Source organism: Microcaecilia unicolor, chromosome 11, assembly GCF_901765095.1.
Source record: "Microcaecilia unicolor chromosome 11, aMicUni1.1, whole genome shotgun sequence".
Lineage (NCBI taxonomy): Eukaryota > Metazoa > Chordata > Amphibia > Gymnophiona > Siphonopidae > Microcaecilia > Microcaecilia unicolor.
This window is the reverse complement of record NC_044041.1, coordinates 14,697,075-14,711,681: the sequence shown is the minus strand read 5'-3', so window position 1 is coordinate 14,711,681 and position 14,607 is coordinate 14,697,075. Positions and strand designations below refer to the sequence as shown.

Here is a 14,607-nt window from a genome sequence, read left to right as displayed (position 1 = left end):
GCCCAGGAATCGGACGACATTTTGCAAGCAAAATATAAAAAAAGTTTTCCCAGAGTCTGCTTGTGCACGTGCAGCACACATGTGTGGACTGATTTCCTGCCTGTCACGTGAGGGTGTTCCCTCAGTTAAATCAAAAAGCATAAAAAGAAGCAAATAACAACTCCAAAGGGGAGGAGGGCGGGTTTGTGAGAACAATCAGCCTGCTGTCCTCGGAGAATACCTGCTACAGGTAAGTACCTTCGCTTTCTCCGAGGACAAGCAGGCTGCTTGTTCTCACATGTGGGGTACCCTAGCAAGCAGGCTCACACAAAACAATGAACATTAGTCAATTGGGCCTCACATTGGTGAGGACATAACATAGATTGACCTGAAACCATAAACAACTAACTTGAGAGTGCAGCCTGGAACAGAACAAAATGGGTCTAGGGGGGTGGAGTTGGATTCTAAACACCAAACAGATTCTGCAACACCGACTGCCCAAACCGACTGTCGCGTCGAGTATCCTGCTGAAGGCAGTAGTGAGATGTGAATGTGTGGACTGATGACCACATTGCAGCTTTCCAAATCTCTTCAATAGAGGCTGACTTTAAGTGGGCCACTGATGCAGCCATGGCTCTAACATTATGAGCCGTGACATGGCCCTCTAGAGTCAGGCCAGCTTGGGCATAAGTGAAAGAAATGCAATCTGCTAGCCAATTGGAGATTGTGTGTTTTCCGATGGTGACTTCCTTCCTGATGGGATTGAAAGAAACAAACAATTGGGCGGACTGTCTAAAGGGCTTTGTCCGCGCCACGTAAAAGGCCAATGCTCTCTTGCAGTCCAAGGTATGCAAACTGCTTTCGCCAGGGCGGGTATGAGGACGGGGAAAGAATATTGGCAAGACAATTGACTGGTTCAGATGGAACTCCGATACCACCTTCGGCAGGAACTTAGGGTGCCTGTGGAGGACTACTCTGTTGTGATGAAACTTGATATAAGGTGCATGCACTACCAAGGCCTGAAGCTCGCTGACCCTACTAGCTGAAGTAACAGCCACCAAGAAAATGACCTTCCAGGTCAAGTACTTCAGATAGCAGGAATTCAGTGGCTCAAAAGGAGCTTTCATCAGCTGGGTGAGAACGATGTTGAGATCCCATGACACTGGTGGAGGTTTGACAGGGGGCTGTGACAAAAGCAAACCTCTCATGAACAGAACAACTAAAGGCTGTCCAGAGATAGGCTTACTCACTACACGGCGATGATAGGCACTAATCGCACTAAGATGAACCCTTACTGAGGCTGCTCCTCTGACCTGGTTGATGCTTTGCTCAGAATGGCCATAATACCAGCAGCTAACAGCCTAGTTTTCCTTTCCAGTTTCACTTTCAGGGGAGAAGGGGAACAGTAAAGACATGGAGGAGTCATGGCTTAATCTCTCCAGCTGCACAATTAGAGCAACGTTTTGTAACTTGGACGTGACTGAAACAGGTCTACATAAAAACGTTCTTTTCTTTAGGCAAGGATGTTTCTTCCCATAAGAAAATCCCTGTTGGACATCCTACTTTTGGGCCCTTCCGTAGTCCCACCTAAAACACGCCCCCTTGCTATTTGGATGAACTGCAGTATGAATCATCCAAATTCCTGACTTTCCAAAATCAGAATGTTTTAAAAGGCATTTTAAGACGTCTATGTGATTTGAAAATGAGCACCTTAATTACATAGGCTAGTCTTTGTCTTTGATTGAGCTCCACTCACTATTCTACCTATGAGACCTTCAAGAGGATTCACTTCTTCCAGCTGGAACTGTTTTAACAGAAAAACCTACATCCAACATGTTTTATCTGTACTACTACTAATCATTTCTATAGTGCTACTAGACATATGCAGTGCAGTACACATTATATACAGATACTTTCTCTATCCCTAGGGAGCTCACAATCTAAGCTTTTTTGTACCTCAGACAAATAGTGGTATTGAAGATTTTAGCGGCACGAGCTCTGGTGTGTTCACTTCCACACTCCAGATAAATACTACTTTTAAATAAATCATATTCATCCATATACAATATTGATGGACTTGTGGGTGTGCAGTGATTGAGATGGTACCTTTCAAGTGACAGCACTGCATGGCACATGTATTTCTGAGCACACCCATCACAACTTTTCAAGTTTTGTTGACTGTTATAAGAACGTAAGAGTAGTTATACTAGGTCAGACCAGTGGTCCATCTAGCCCAGTATCCTGCTTCCAACAGCGGCCCATCCAGGTCACAAGTACCTGGCAGAAACATTCCATGATACCAATCCCAGGGAAAGCAGTGGCTTCCTCCATGTCCATCTCAATAACAGACTATGGACTTTTCCTCCAGGAACTTGTCCAAACCTTTTTAAAACCCAGATAAGCTGTTACCATATCCTCTGGCAATGAGTTCCAGAGCTTAACTATTTGTTGACTGAAAAAATATTTCCTCCTATGTGTTTTAAAAGTATTTCAATGTAATTTAATTGAGTGTCCCCTGGCCTTATAAATATTTGTTCAGAAAATTTGTTCTTATATATATGACGACTTATAGATGATAGTTTATTCTGCAGTTATACCCATTTTTTGAGTAGGCATCAAGTTCTGGATCGAGGGGTGGAGACTTAAAGCTGCATTTAGAGGTGTTTCCACAGGTATGTATGTAGGCTTTTCCTACCATCTCTATGCTGATGACTCCCAAATCTACCTTTCTACCCCTGATATCTCACCTTGCATCCAAACCAAAGTTTTAGCGTGCTTGTCTGACATTGCTGTCTGGATGTCTCAATGCCACCTGAAATTAAACATGACCAAAACCGAGCTTCTCATTTTTCCCCCCAAACCCACCTCCCCGCTCCCCCCGTTTTCTATTTCTGTTGATGGCTCTCTCATTCTCCCTGTCTCCTCAGCTCAAAACCTTGGGGTGATCTTTGACGCTTCTCTCTCCTTCTCTGCTCATATCCAGCAGATCGCCAAGACCTGTCATTTCTTTCTTTACAACATCCGTAAAATCCGCCCCCTTCTTTCCGAGCACTCTACCAAAACCCTCATCCACACCCTTGTCACCTCTCGTTTAGACTACTGCAATCTGCTTCTTGCTGGCCTCCCACTTAGTTACCTCTCCCCTCTCCAATCGGTTCAAAACTCTGCTGCCCATCTCGTCTTCCACCAGGGTTGCTTTACTCATACTACCCCTCTCCTCAAGTCGCTTCACTGGCTCCCTATCCGTTTTTGCATCCTGTTTAAACTTCTTCTACTAACCTATAAATGTACTCACTCTGCTGCTCCCCAGTATCTCTCCACACTTGTTCTTCCCTACACCCCTTCCCGTGCACTCTGCTCCATGGATAAATCCTTCTTATCTGTTCCCTTCTCCACTACTGCCAACTCCAGACTTCGCGCCTTCTGTCTCGCTGCACCCTAAGCCTGGAATAAACTTCCTGAGCCTCTACGTCTTGCCCCATCCTTGGCCACCTTTAAATCTAGACTGAAAGCCCACTGCTTTTGACTCGTAACCACTCGCCTCCACCTACCCTCCTCTCCTCCTTCCTGTACACATTAATTGATTTGATTTGCTTACTTTATTTTTTGTCTATTAGATTGTAAGCTCTTTGAGCAGGGACTGTCTTTCTTCTATGTTTGTGCAGTGCTGCATACGCCTTGTAGCGCTACAGAAATGCTAAATAGTAGTAGTAGTAGTAGTAGTAGTATGTTTAGGTCAGAAAAGGAAAACTATATACATAGATAGCATAATCAGGTCTTGGCACATTCTTCTGATCAAAAATCTACCTACAGATGTAAGGGACCATGTCTACTTTGCCTCTGTAGCAGCTTTCAAAGGGAAGTATCTGTGTATATTCCCTTTAAAAACTGGCGCCAGACTGTGGGTAAAAACTAGAAGCAGATTTTATACCAATATGGGCTGGTTGAAAATAAAAGTTTATTCAAGCAGAGAGTATGAACACTGAATATGATGTTCTGTTGCCTCAGATTCAAACTTAAATAGTGAGTCCTCCAGGGACAGAAAAGTATCTACTGTACTTGAATGTACACTACTTCAACAGCTTTCAGGCTACTCTTCACATTTTGAAGGCGAATTGTGAAGACCCATACCGAAGGAGAAACCTTGGGAAACTTCAATTATGCTACGTGATTACAAAATTGTTTCCACGCCTAAAGAAGGCAGATCCACAGCTCACTACCTATCAGTGGGAATCTCACCATCCAGTAAAACCATTCTCCTCTACAAACTAACCTGCTTTAATCATACTGGTATTCTTTCATTTTTCCCTTTCTTAACTCCAATTTTGGCAGTAAATCAGACGTGACGATTTAAGAGTAAAGGAGGCAGGAAAACCACAACTTTAATTCATGCCTAATGAAATGCAAAAAGATTGTACAGTGCTTCTTAGCAGGAAAAAAAACTTCATTCACATTTTCCAGTTTACTTCCTGCTTGAGCGAGTCATACAGGGAGGGCTACAAATTACTTCAGTATATAATGAGTTCCCAATTTCAACATGTAACGCACAAAACCTGCTCTGTCACAGCACCAGTTTCCAACAAGTTACCTATCAGAATAAGCTACTGACAATGAAGTTCTTGGTTCCAGGTAAACTCATATTTTTCAAGTGTGACTATGTTTTGTGATTCTTTGAAACTACTAAGAGATTATTTTGGACACGTATTAACTGTGCTCTGAATTAAACCATCAAGTTGGCATCTGCTGCTAATGATAGTTATCTGGGTCAGGCAAATTCATTGAGCTTCTTGGCAGCAGTGTGGCACATTCATTTCTTGTCTTTCTGGCATACTTGGTGCAGCCACAGGCTAAAGTATTTTCTGGGGAGGTACTGAATTTTTTTCTGCTATGTGACAAAGAACAATAGAGCAACAGAAAAAGCAAGAGATGTGAACTGTGATTGATTTGAATTGTCATTATCTCTATAGAATACAAAATTGCTAAACTTTAGGAAAATTAACATTTTCTGCTTCTTTTCTACCTGGACAGGGCACATAATTTCTAGAATTTGTGGCCAGAGTTTTGTCAGAGAGTTTTATAGTGTGTTCTATAAGGCAGTTGTTTCTACTTGGGCCAAGAACAAGTTTGTACAAGAGCATTGTGGTAGATGTTAAGTTTATTTTCCCATTGATACAGAATGGATTCTTCTATTCTGTAGCAGAGAGGTGTGGTAGCCGTGTTAGTCTACTTTTAAAGGTAATCAATAGAAAAAAAACAAAATAAAACATGGAAACATCTTATTTTCTTTTCCATGTTTTATTTTGTTTTACTTCTATTCTGTATGAACAAGAACATATTTGGAAATGTGTGTGTTTTTATTATTATTATTTTTTTACAATATTGTGGTAATGCAACAAAACAAATTCCAAGATCTATTTATTATTGGCAACCTGGAAATAACTTGTGATATCACTGGATGTACAAAATGTGAGTGATTCCCTCCCCACCTAAATTTTTGCTTTTAAAAATTACAACAAAATGTAATCTATCCATTCTGATGAAATTGTGATATGTACAGGTTCTCTATTCACAAATTATGGTTCTCATCATGAGGGTAATATATTCTGCTATCATTTTTTTCTCCCTAGCCTATTATTCTATCATATTATTCTATCATATTAAGGAAATTCAAGTGGCATTTTTTACCAGTATAGTTAAAGTAATTGAATTGCCCTGTCAGCTAGAATGCATTGGACAGACTGTTTCAAACAGCAAAAATCCCTCCTTGGAAACAGAAGTGTGGTATAAAACACAAGCCAAATTGACATGTCATGAAATTGGCTCATGAAGAGTTGACTTGAGGAAAATACTTAAAAAACATTTCCTTCCCCGAAGCTTGGCTGTGTCTGGTTAATTTCTGCCAATTCAGCCATCTTTTGTTGTAAGAAAGAAGAAGCAATTTCACGTTTTATTATCCCCAGTATTCAGAAACTTTAGGGATCCAGCTACACGGGAAATGTAATCAAGTTCAAGAAAGTATAGGATAAACCTGGAGAATCTAGATACCAGGGTTTCCCAAACCTGTTCAAGGGTCCGCAAAACCAGCTATCAGAGCATCCAGAATGAGACACAATGTATGCAAATTTATCACATGGGGATATCTGTGGGATCCCTAGGAAAGGATTGGGAAACCTTTGAAGGCTTGGTTATTCAAACAGAGCTATGGTTTAGATGTGTGACCATGATAGTTCTGATTGTTTGCTTGGGGCCATTTAGATATATTTTATTATCAGATACTGTGGAGCAGATTCTATATATGGCACCTAAAAAAATTGGTGCTGAAATCAGTGCCGACTAAGCGTATTCTATAATCAGCACCTAGATTTAGGCACCAATTATAGAATATGCTTAGTTGATATTCCAGCGTCGATATCTGTGCGCATCCATTTACGTCATTGAAAACCTGGTGCAAATCTCAGCATGTAGATTTAGGCGCACTGGGCCATATTCTATAACTAGGTGACTAAATTTTGGAACATCCATTTCCACGCCCATATCCATACCCCTTTTATTTATTTGGTCCACTTGTATCCCACATTTTCCCAGCTTATGCGGGCTCAATGTGGCTAACAAAGTTACAAGAAAATTACATAATATAACAGGAGAAAATTGTTCCAGTAATACGATACAAAGAAGTACAGAGGAGCTAAAATAAGAGAATACGGATGGGAAAACAGGCGCAACCGAGAAGCTGACAGAGGGTAAAGAGCAGGTAAACTACCAAAACGGGAAAAAAGGAGGTTAAACAACACTGCTGACTTTGGGGTAGGCTTTAGTAAACAAATACGTTTTTTTACAGTTTTTTAAAAGTTTGATGATCCGATGACTCTTTCAAGAGTCTCGGCAAAGCATTCCAGGTTCGTGGGCTGATGAACGAGAAGGAAAAAGCTTAGAGCGTCTTGTATTTCAGATTCCTGCATGAAGGACAGTGCAGGTTAAGATAAGTTCTAGATGACACCATGGAATTTCTTGCAGGCAAATCAATCAAATCATACATGTACACTGGTGCTTCACCATAAATGATCTCGTGAGTTTTGCCTCCACGCATTAGAAGTTCTGTACACATTGTTACAAAATTCGCTTAGCGAGTTGTGCGCCTAAATTCTAATCAGTGCCAATGAGTCCTCACTATTGCTTGCTGTGCTGTTATCAGCGCTCATTAGCTTGTTAAGCAATTAAGTTAAGCGTGGTGTTATAGAATCCACACCAATTTCAATGCCTAAATCTAAGCACACTATATAGAATTCAGGGGAGTACATGTATGTGTAATTGGGGGTTTTTTTGTCTGTTAAAAATATTATTGTAAACCACTTTAATGCCTCAGTTGTGCTAAGTAGTATACAAACAGGCTCATTTTCAAAGCACTTAGCCTCCCAAAGTTCCATAGAAACCTATGTAACTTAGCCTCCCAAAGTGCTTTGAAAATATGCCTAAAAGTGAATAAAGCAAATCAAACCCTGCCCTAGATGTAAAGAAGTGAAGAGAAGCCAGAGTTAAACTGGGGTCAATTGCTCTGCATCAGTTATGAAACTGGGCAGACTAGATGGGCACACCAGTCCTTATCCGCTGATATTTATTATGTTCCTATGTAGCATATACAACCTTGCTCACAAAGGAGTACTGAATAGAGCTAATAGTAAAAACCACAGAATCATCCAGTCTGCTCTGTTAAGATTCTTCCACTTGGGTTAGATAAGCATACAATACTCAAAAACAATGTAATACCAGTTCCTGCCCCTACCCTCAAATCTTTTATCTGATTCTTAAGGCTTTTTCCTACCACTGTCCTCCATATCAGTTGCCAAGAGGGCCATGGCGACCTATGTGCAGGTGGTGCAGTCACACAGGGCACAAGGGAAGCAGTAACACCAAACTTGCACCCCATCCACTGTTTCCTTTGCTTAGCCATGACATAGTGGGTGGGATGGGAGCACTAGGGAGAGTGTCACACAGGGCACATTTCTGGATCAGAATGCTTACGGTTGCCATTATGCCCTAAATTTGTGGATATACTGGTCTCCATGACCTTCACTGATAATTTTCAGGTCTTATCTTCTTGTTTGATTTTTATCAGACCAACGCTCAAGTCCTCCCTCCGTGTGGTAGCAACAAGCTTTCTAACAATCCATATAGCAAGAAAAGCCAGCAAGACTTTTGTACAAAACATCCAGACGCACATCAAAGTATGAGTTATAACCACAGTAATTCTATGCAGGTTACCCCAGCCTTCTTAGAAGTTTAATGCAGCAATACCATGGCTGTTGGGGTCATAACCACTGTTACATGCAGTAAACCCCACTGCTACTTAGAAGATCAATGTAGTCATACAACTCTTTTTAGGATTATAAATACTGCTCCTTAGAAGTTACCTGTGTTGACCACCCCCATGGCCTGGGGTGCCATAGTTTATGCTTCCACTGTTTCTTCACTTTTTGAAAGCAGCAATCCTTGATGTTTACCCCAGGCCTCTATAGCAACACAGTAACATAGTAGATAAAGACCTTCACAGTACATCCGTTCTGCCCAATAAGATAAACTGATAACATGTGTTGCAAAACAACATATATATTCTTGATTTTGCCCTTGCCATTTTCAGGGCACAGGGTCTGCCTGGCATTGGACATAGAAACATGACGGCAGATAACAGCCAAATGGCCCATCCAGTCTGCCCATACACAGCGTACTTCCCAACTGCTGGAGTTGCTGTCGAAGCCTATTCTAGCCTATCCAAATGTGTCTAGCCATAATCAGGGCACAGACTGTAGAACTCTGCACAGCATTGGCCTTATTTCCCAATTACTGGAGTTACCATCTAAGAACCGCTAAGTTTTATTTTGATTCCATTCTCTTTCCATATAGTTATCCTTTGTGCTTATCCCACATCACTCTCCCCCTTCCCTTCTCTCCTTTTAGGTATACATGTCAGATTGTTTTCACAGCAGCAGAGTCATGCTTTCTTTGAGCTGCACCTATTTAAAGTAGATGTGGAGTCTCTGTTGTCTGCCAGCTGATCCTTTATTTGTACCTACGTAAAACGGAAAGGAATTCTTTCATGCCAACTTAAACATCTCAAAGGGGTTATTATTAACGTTAGTAATAATAATCACAATCACAATAACAGACAGACTATTGAGAGGAAAAATGAGGAGTTACAGTTAGCTTATTTATAGCCCGCTAAAGCCAACAACGTAGCTCACAGCGGATTACAATTTATGATACCTGATCAAGAATCTAGGAAGTTGTAATATAATCAAAAAAAAAAAACCAAATTAAAATACAATTGCTTCATTCAGAGAGAGAGAGAGAAAAAAATTAACTACCTACATTATCAAGTACATGTCATAGCATCATTGAGAGTAAAACAAAACAACACATTACTTCCTTACGACATACTTACAAAACATTGTCTTTAATCCCTTTTAAAAGTGTCAAAGCTAGACTTGCACTTTAATTCAATAGGGAGAGATGACTATAAACTAGATGCTTGGTATGCAAAAAGACAAGTGAACATTTTCTTTAAAGTCACCTCTTTAGGGATGGGAAAAGACAGGAGTAAATGATTACAGCAGGATCAGCAATGAGAAAAGTTAATAAAAATTTACAGGGAGAGCATCATAAAGGTTGACAGAGAAGAAAAATGAGTACAGTTCTGAACAACTGGAAACCCATTTGGCTGACTGGAAATACAAGGCCTTACATGGACAATACCTTAGGGAAATCAAGAATAATGTGGACAACACCAGAACTTAACTACAAAAGCTAAGGTGCAGTTAGTGCAAAGCCTTTACAATAAATGCAGGGGGAGAGGTGTCCAGCATCTGTTCTATATTTACCATATAGGGCAGAGGCCTCCCCTGAGGGCCCGGAAGAATAAAATAAAAAAGGTGCCTTGCCACAATGGTGTTCCCCCTCACTGCAGCTCCGATCTCCCCCACACCTCCCTCAACATCACCCTACACATCAGATCTGTCCACAACATTACTGCACATAACAGCCTCTTTCCAATTCCCCCCAAAAGTGACAGTTCCCTTCTGATCTTACGAACAGTGAAAGCTCTATTCCGATCCCCCCCCCCCCAACAGTGACACCCTCTCTTCAGATCCCTCCAAGAGTGACAACCCCATTCTGATCCCCCGTACAAAATCCCACCCTGAAACCAAGTTCTGCCCTCCAGATCCTGACCCTCCCCCTACTGCTGATTCCCCACCGAGACATATCTGGGGGTCTCCATGGTGGTTCAGTGGTACCTAGGCAGCAACAAAGCCCTCTGCTACTGCTCGGGACTGAGCTGGGATCCAAAATGGCCACCGTGACCTCTAGTGGCCATATCATGGAACTGTAATAGTACAACAAGATGACCGCTAGGTATCACGGCCATTTTTCACATTAAAAATCATTTAACAAAGTGGCTTTTAGTATTTTAGCTTAGGTCAAAATGCAGGCACGCTATACCTGGTGGGCCCTGTTTTTTAACCTCATGGGAAACACATGTCTTTTCTCAGTTAAGACATATAAGAACATACATTAAAACAAGCCACAGTTTCATTTAAAATAAAATGTAAAAGGCAGATGGATTATGACCATCAATTCATTGCTGGTCATGGGAAGAATGCTGAAGAGAGCCAACTCTGTTGAGCATTAAAAGAGAGGTTGCTGAACTCTGATTCAGTCCTGTTTTATTTTATGCAAGGAGTTCTAGTCTACTAGGTGAAATAGTTATCACATGTTCATGCATGAAATATTTCCTGAAAATCTTGGAATTGGCCTCCTAAATGGATGCAGTTGGTTTATGAGTAACACTACTGACATGAAATGGAAGCACAGGTAAGAGAATCTCACCTGACATGCTTCAGCTTTTCTTCTAATTTTTGGCTTTGTCAACAGGAGCTGTACATTTCTTGTTGCTGTGTCACTTAAGACTGGTAGTTAGCAGAGCACTACCAGTGAATCCCCAGATCCCTATTTGTGAAAATTTGGGTTGGTGCGGAAACCACATCATGGAACAACTAAGGCATCAGCTGAATATCCTAAACAGCACGGCAAAAAGTTTATATGAGACCTATGTAAGTTTAACTTGTTCTTGTTTCTTGGTCTGTGCAGTTTCCTACTTATTCTTTGCACATCCAGGTTAACTGGCTTTCCCCCTTCCCACCCTCATTTTATATTTCCTCAGCGTACCTAGTTTGGTCTTTGGTCCTGGGCCAGAGCCATGAAGTAGGGCTACTTCCTCTAATGCCTGCTCTGTCCCCAAATACAACGTTAAGCAATAGCCACAACTTTATGCTTCCTGCTGGGGGTTGTTACCGCAACCTTCATAGCATCTGAAGCAAAATGAGCAGAAGTCTTAGGTTAGGCACTGAACTAAAGACCTTCCACATGGAAGTACACAATATTACCACTGAGCCATCTTAATTTGTCCTTTGCAATAATACTTAGGACTGTTTTAGAAGTGGTTGCATAAGTGGATGCAATTGGTTTATGTGTGAAAAATGAAGATTTTAGAAAAGGAAAAGTACAGGTATACTTTCTCTTTCTAAAATCACTGCTTATGCATGCCTATCACAGCTGGTTGCACATGTCTATGCCAGCTCTGGGAGATGCAGGTGTATTTGTATTTTTTAAAGTATACATACAAATCCCTATTTCTGCCTATTTAATACATTTATAAGAGAATACATAGGATCACTCCCCGACTATACTTTCATATATGTGTGTGATTGCAAATTTTGGCACAGCTCAGATTTTATACATGGCGCCTAGAAAATCTGCATGGAACACATTTCTGCCTAAGTGTATTCTATAAGCGGTGCCTAGATTTAGGCACGGTATATAGAATATGCTTAGCTTACATCTTGGCACCTAAAACTACGTGCCTCCATTTACACCAATGAAAATGTGGTGCATAGATTTGGGCGCAGAGGACAATATTCTATAACAAAATGTGTTAACTTTGAAACGACTATGACATGCCCATTTCCCCGCCCACAACCACACCCCTTTTTGCCTGCACATTATAGAATACACTTAGGGAGTTGAACACATAAATTATAATTATTGCCAATTAGTCCTCATTTTTGCTTGTTAAGTGTTGTTAACAATGCTGATTGGCTTGTTAAGCCAATTAAATTAGGCATGTTGTTACAGAATACACTTGGATTTAGGCACAATATATAGAATCCAGGAGAGAAGGGACAATTCTACAACCTGGCACCTCCAGTTAGGTAGGCCGATGCCACACACTGAGCGCCAGTTCTATAATGGTATCTGTCCACCAAGATGGTGCTATGGAATACTGGCATAAACCCAAGTCAGCACACACAAATTTAGACATGACCATTTATGCCAGGTCAATGGTAGGAATAAATAGGCATGCCTATGTGCATCATGCAAAGCGCATACTTATAGCATTCTATAAATTATGCATGTAAGTTGGAGACATGCCCATAGCTTGCCCATATTCCGGCCACATCTCCGCCCTCCTTACAAGTTATATGCTGTAACCTATAGGTACATTGAAATAGAACAGAACCTAGTGCATTTACGTTCATAACAACCAATTTTGGCTCTTTTGACAGGTGTAAGTATAGGCACCAATTTATAGAACTGTCCTTAGAAAGCCTTTAGAAAAGTTTCATGGTAGAGGTAACTTTATAACAGGGTGTCCTACATGGAATATCCAAAAAGGCATATATTTTATACTTATTTTATAAAAGCAAATAGATTGAAACAGCTCCTTAGACCCCCTAAATCCTTATCAGTTTACATATTGTACAAACAATTGTGTCCAACTCAATTTTCTCAAAAATATCCAAATTAATGTGTTCATACAGCTGTACCCAGGGGCGTAGCCAGTCTTTGGCGGGAGGGGGGTCCAGAGCCCGAGGTGAGGGGGCACATTTTAGCCCCCCCCCCCCGCCACCACCAACTTTGACGACCCCTGCCGCCGACCCTCTCAACCCCGTTCCCGCTGCCGACCCTCTCGACCCCCCCTCCCGCTGCCGCCGTGCTCTACTTTTGCTGGCGGGGAACCCCAATCCCTGCCAGCCGAGGTCCTCTTCTTCCCGCGAAGGCTTCGTTCTGTTTCTGACATCCTGTACGTCAGACTCACAGAAACAGAATGAAGCCTTGCAAGATGGCTTTGTTCTGTTTTTCTGAGTCTGACGTCCTGCACGTACAATGTGCAGGACATCAGAAACAGAACAAAGCCTTCGTGGGAAGAAGAGGACCTCGACTGGCGGGGATTGGGGTCCCCCAACAGCAAAGGTAGCCCACAGCGACGGCGGCGGTGGGGGAGGGTTGGTGGCGGGAGGGGGGGGTTAAGAGGGTTGTCAGCAGGGAGCTCCAGGGCCAAATCCACGGGGGCTGGCCCCACGTACCTACGCCACTGGCTGTACCCAACATCAATAAAATTAAAAAGATCACTAATCTCATGTGAAACACTCCATAAGCCCAAGAAATTTCACCGCTGTTCTTCCCCTGAAGCAGGAACGCAGCACTACAATCCAAAACAGTGTTTCAAGCTACCAGTCTTCTTCAAGGTTGTTAAAATACGTGCAGACTGTGAAATATTGCAGGAAGACCTTAGGAAATTGGAGGTGTTCAAATGGCAGATTAAATTTAATGTGGACAAATGCAAGCTGATGCACATTGTAAAGAATAATCCGAATCCTAGTTACCTGATGCTAGGGTCCACCTTGGGTGTCAGCACTCAAGAAAAAGATGAGTGTCATTGTAAATAATATGCTGAAATCTTCTGCTCAGTGTGCGGCGGCGGTGTCCAAAAAAGCAAACAGGATGCTAGAAATTATTAGGAAAGGGATGGTGAAGACCAAAAATACTATAATGCCTTTGTATCGCTCCATGGTGTGTCTGCCAATTCTGGTCACCATATCTCAAAAAAGATATAGCGGAATTAGAAAAGGTTCAAAGAAGAGCGACCAAAATGATAAAGGGGATGGAACTCCTCTCGTATGAGGAAAGGCTAAGGAGGTTAGGGCTCTTTAGCTTGGAAAAGAGAAGGATGAGGGGAGATATGATTGAGGTCTACAAAATCCTGAGTGGTGTAGAACAAGTAGAAGTAAATTGATTTTTTATTTGTTCCAAAAGTACAAAGACAGCGAATGATACATACCTGTAGCAGGTGTTCTCCGAGGACAGCAGGCTGATTGTTCTCATGACTGGGTTGACGTCCACGGCAGCCCCCACCAACCGGAACAAAACTTCGCGGGCGGTCCCGCACGCAGGGTACGCCCACCGCGCATGCGCGGCCGTCTTCCCGCCCGTGCGCGACCGTTCCCGCTCAGTTGAATGACAAGCAAAAATGATCAAAAACACAACTCCAAAGGGGAGGAGGGAGGGTAGGTGAGAACAATCAGCCTGCTGTCCTCGGAGAACACCTGCTACAGGTATGTATCATTCGCTTTCTCCGAGGACAAGCAGGCTGCTTGTTCTCACGACTGGGGTATCCCTAGCTCTCAGGCTCACTCAAAACAAGAACCCAGGTCAATTGAACCTCGCAACGGCGAGGGTATAACAGAAATTGACCTACGATGAACAACTAACTGAGAGTGCAGCCTGACCAGAATAAAT

The 14,607-nt window shown here is 42.1% G+C and overlaps 1 protein-coding gene across 1 annotated transcript in view; it reads left to right on the top strand.

Moving 5' to 3' along the window:
- Positions 1 to 14,607, top strand: part of LIF (LIF interleukin 6 family cytokine) — a 37,747-nt gene that overhangs the window by 11,417 nt on the left and 11,723 nt on the right. Inside the window, exons 3-4 of the mRNA XM_030218222.1 lie at positions 4,547 to 4,608; positions 10,903 to 11,081. Of these exons, the coding sequence (XP_030074082.1) occupies positions 4,547 to 4,608; positions 10,903 to 11,081 (241 nt within the window). The remainder of the gene's footprint in view (positions 1 to 4,546; positions 4,609 to 10,902; positions 11,082 to 14,607) is intronic.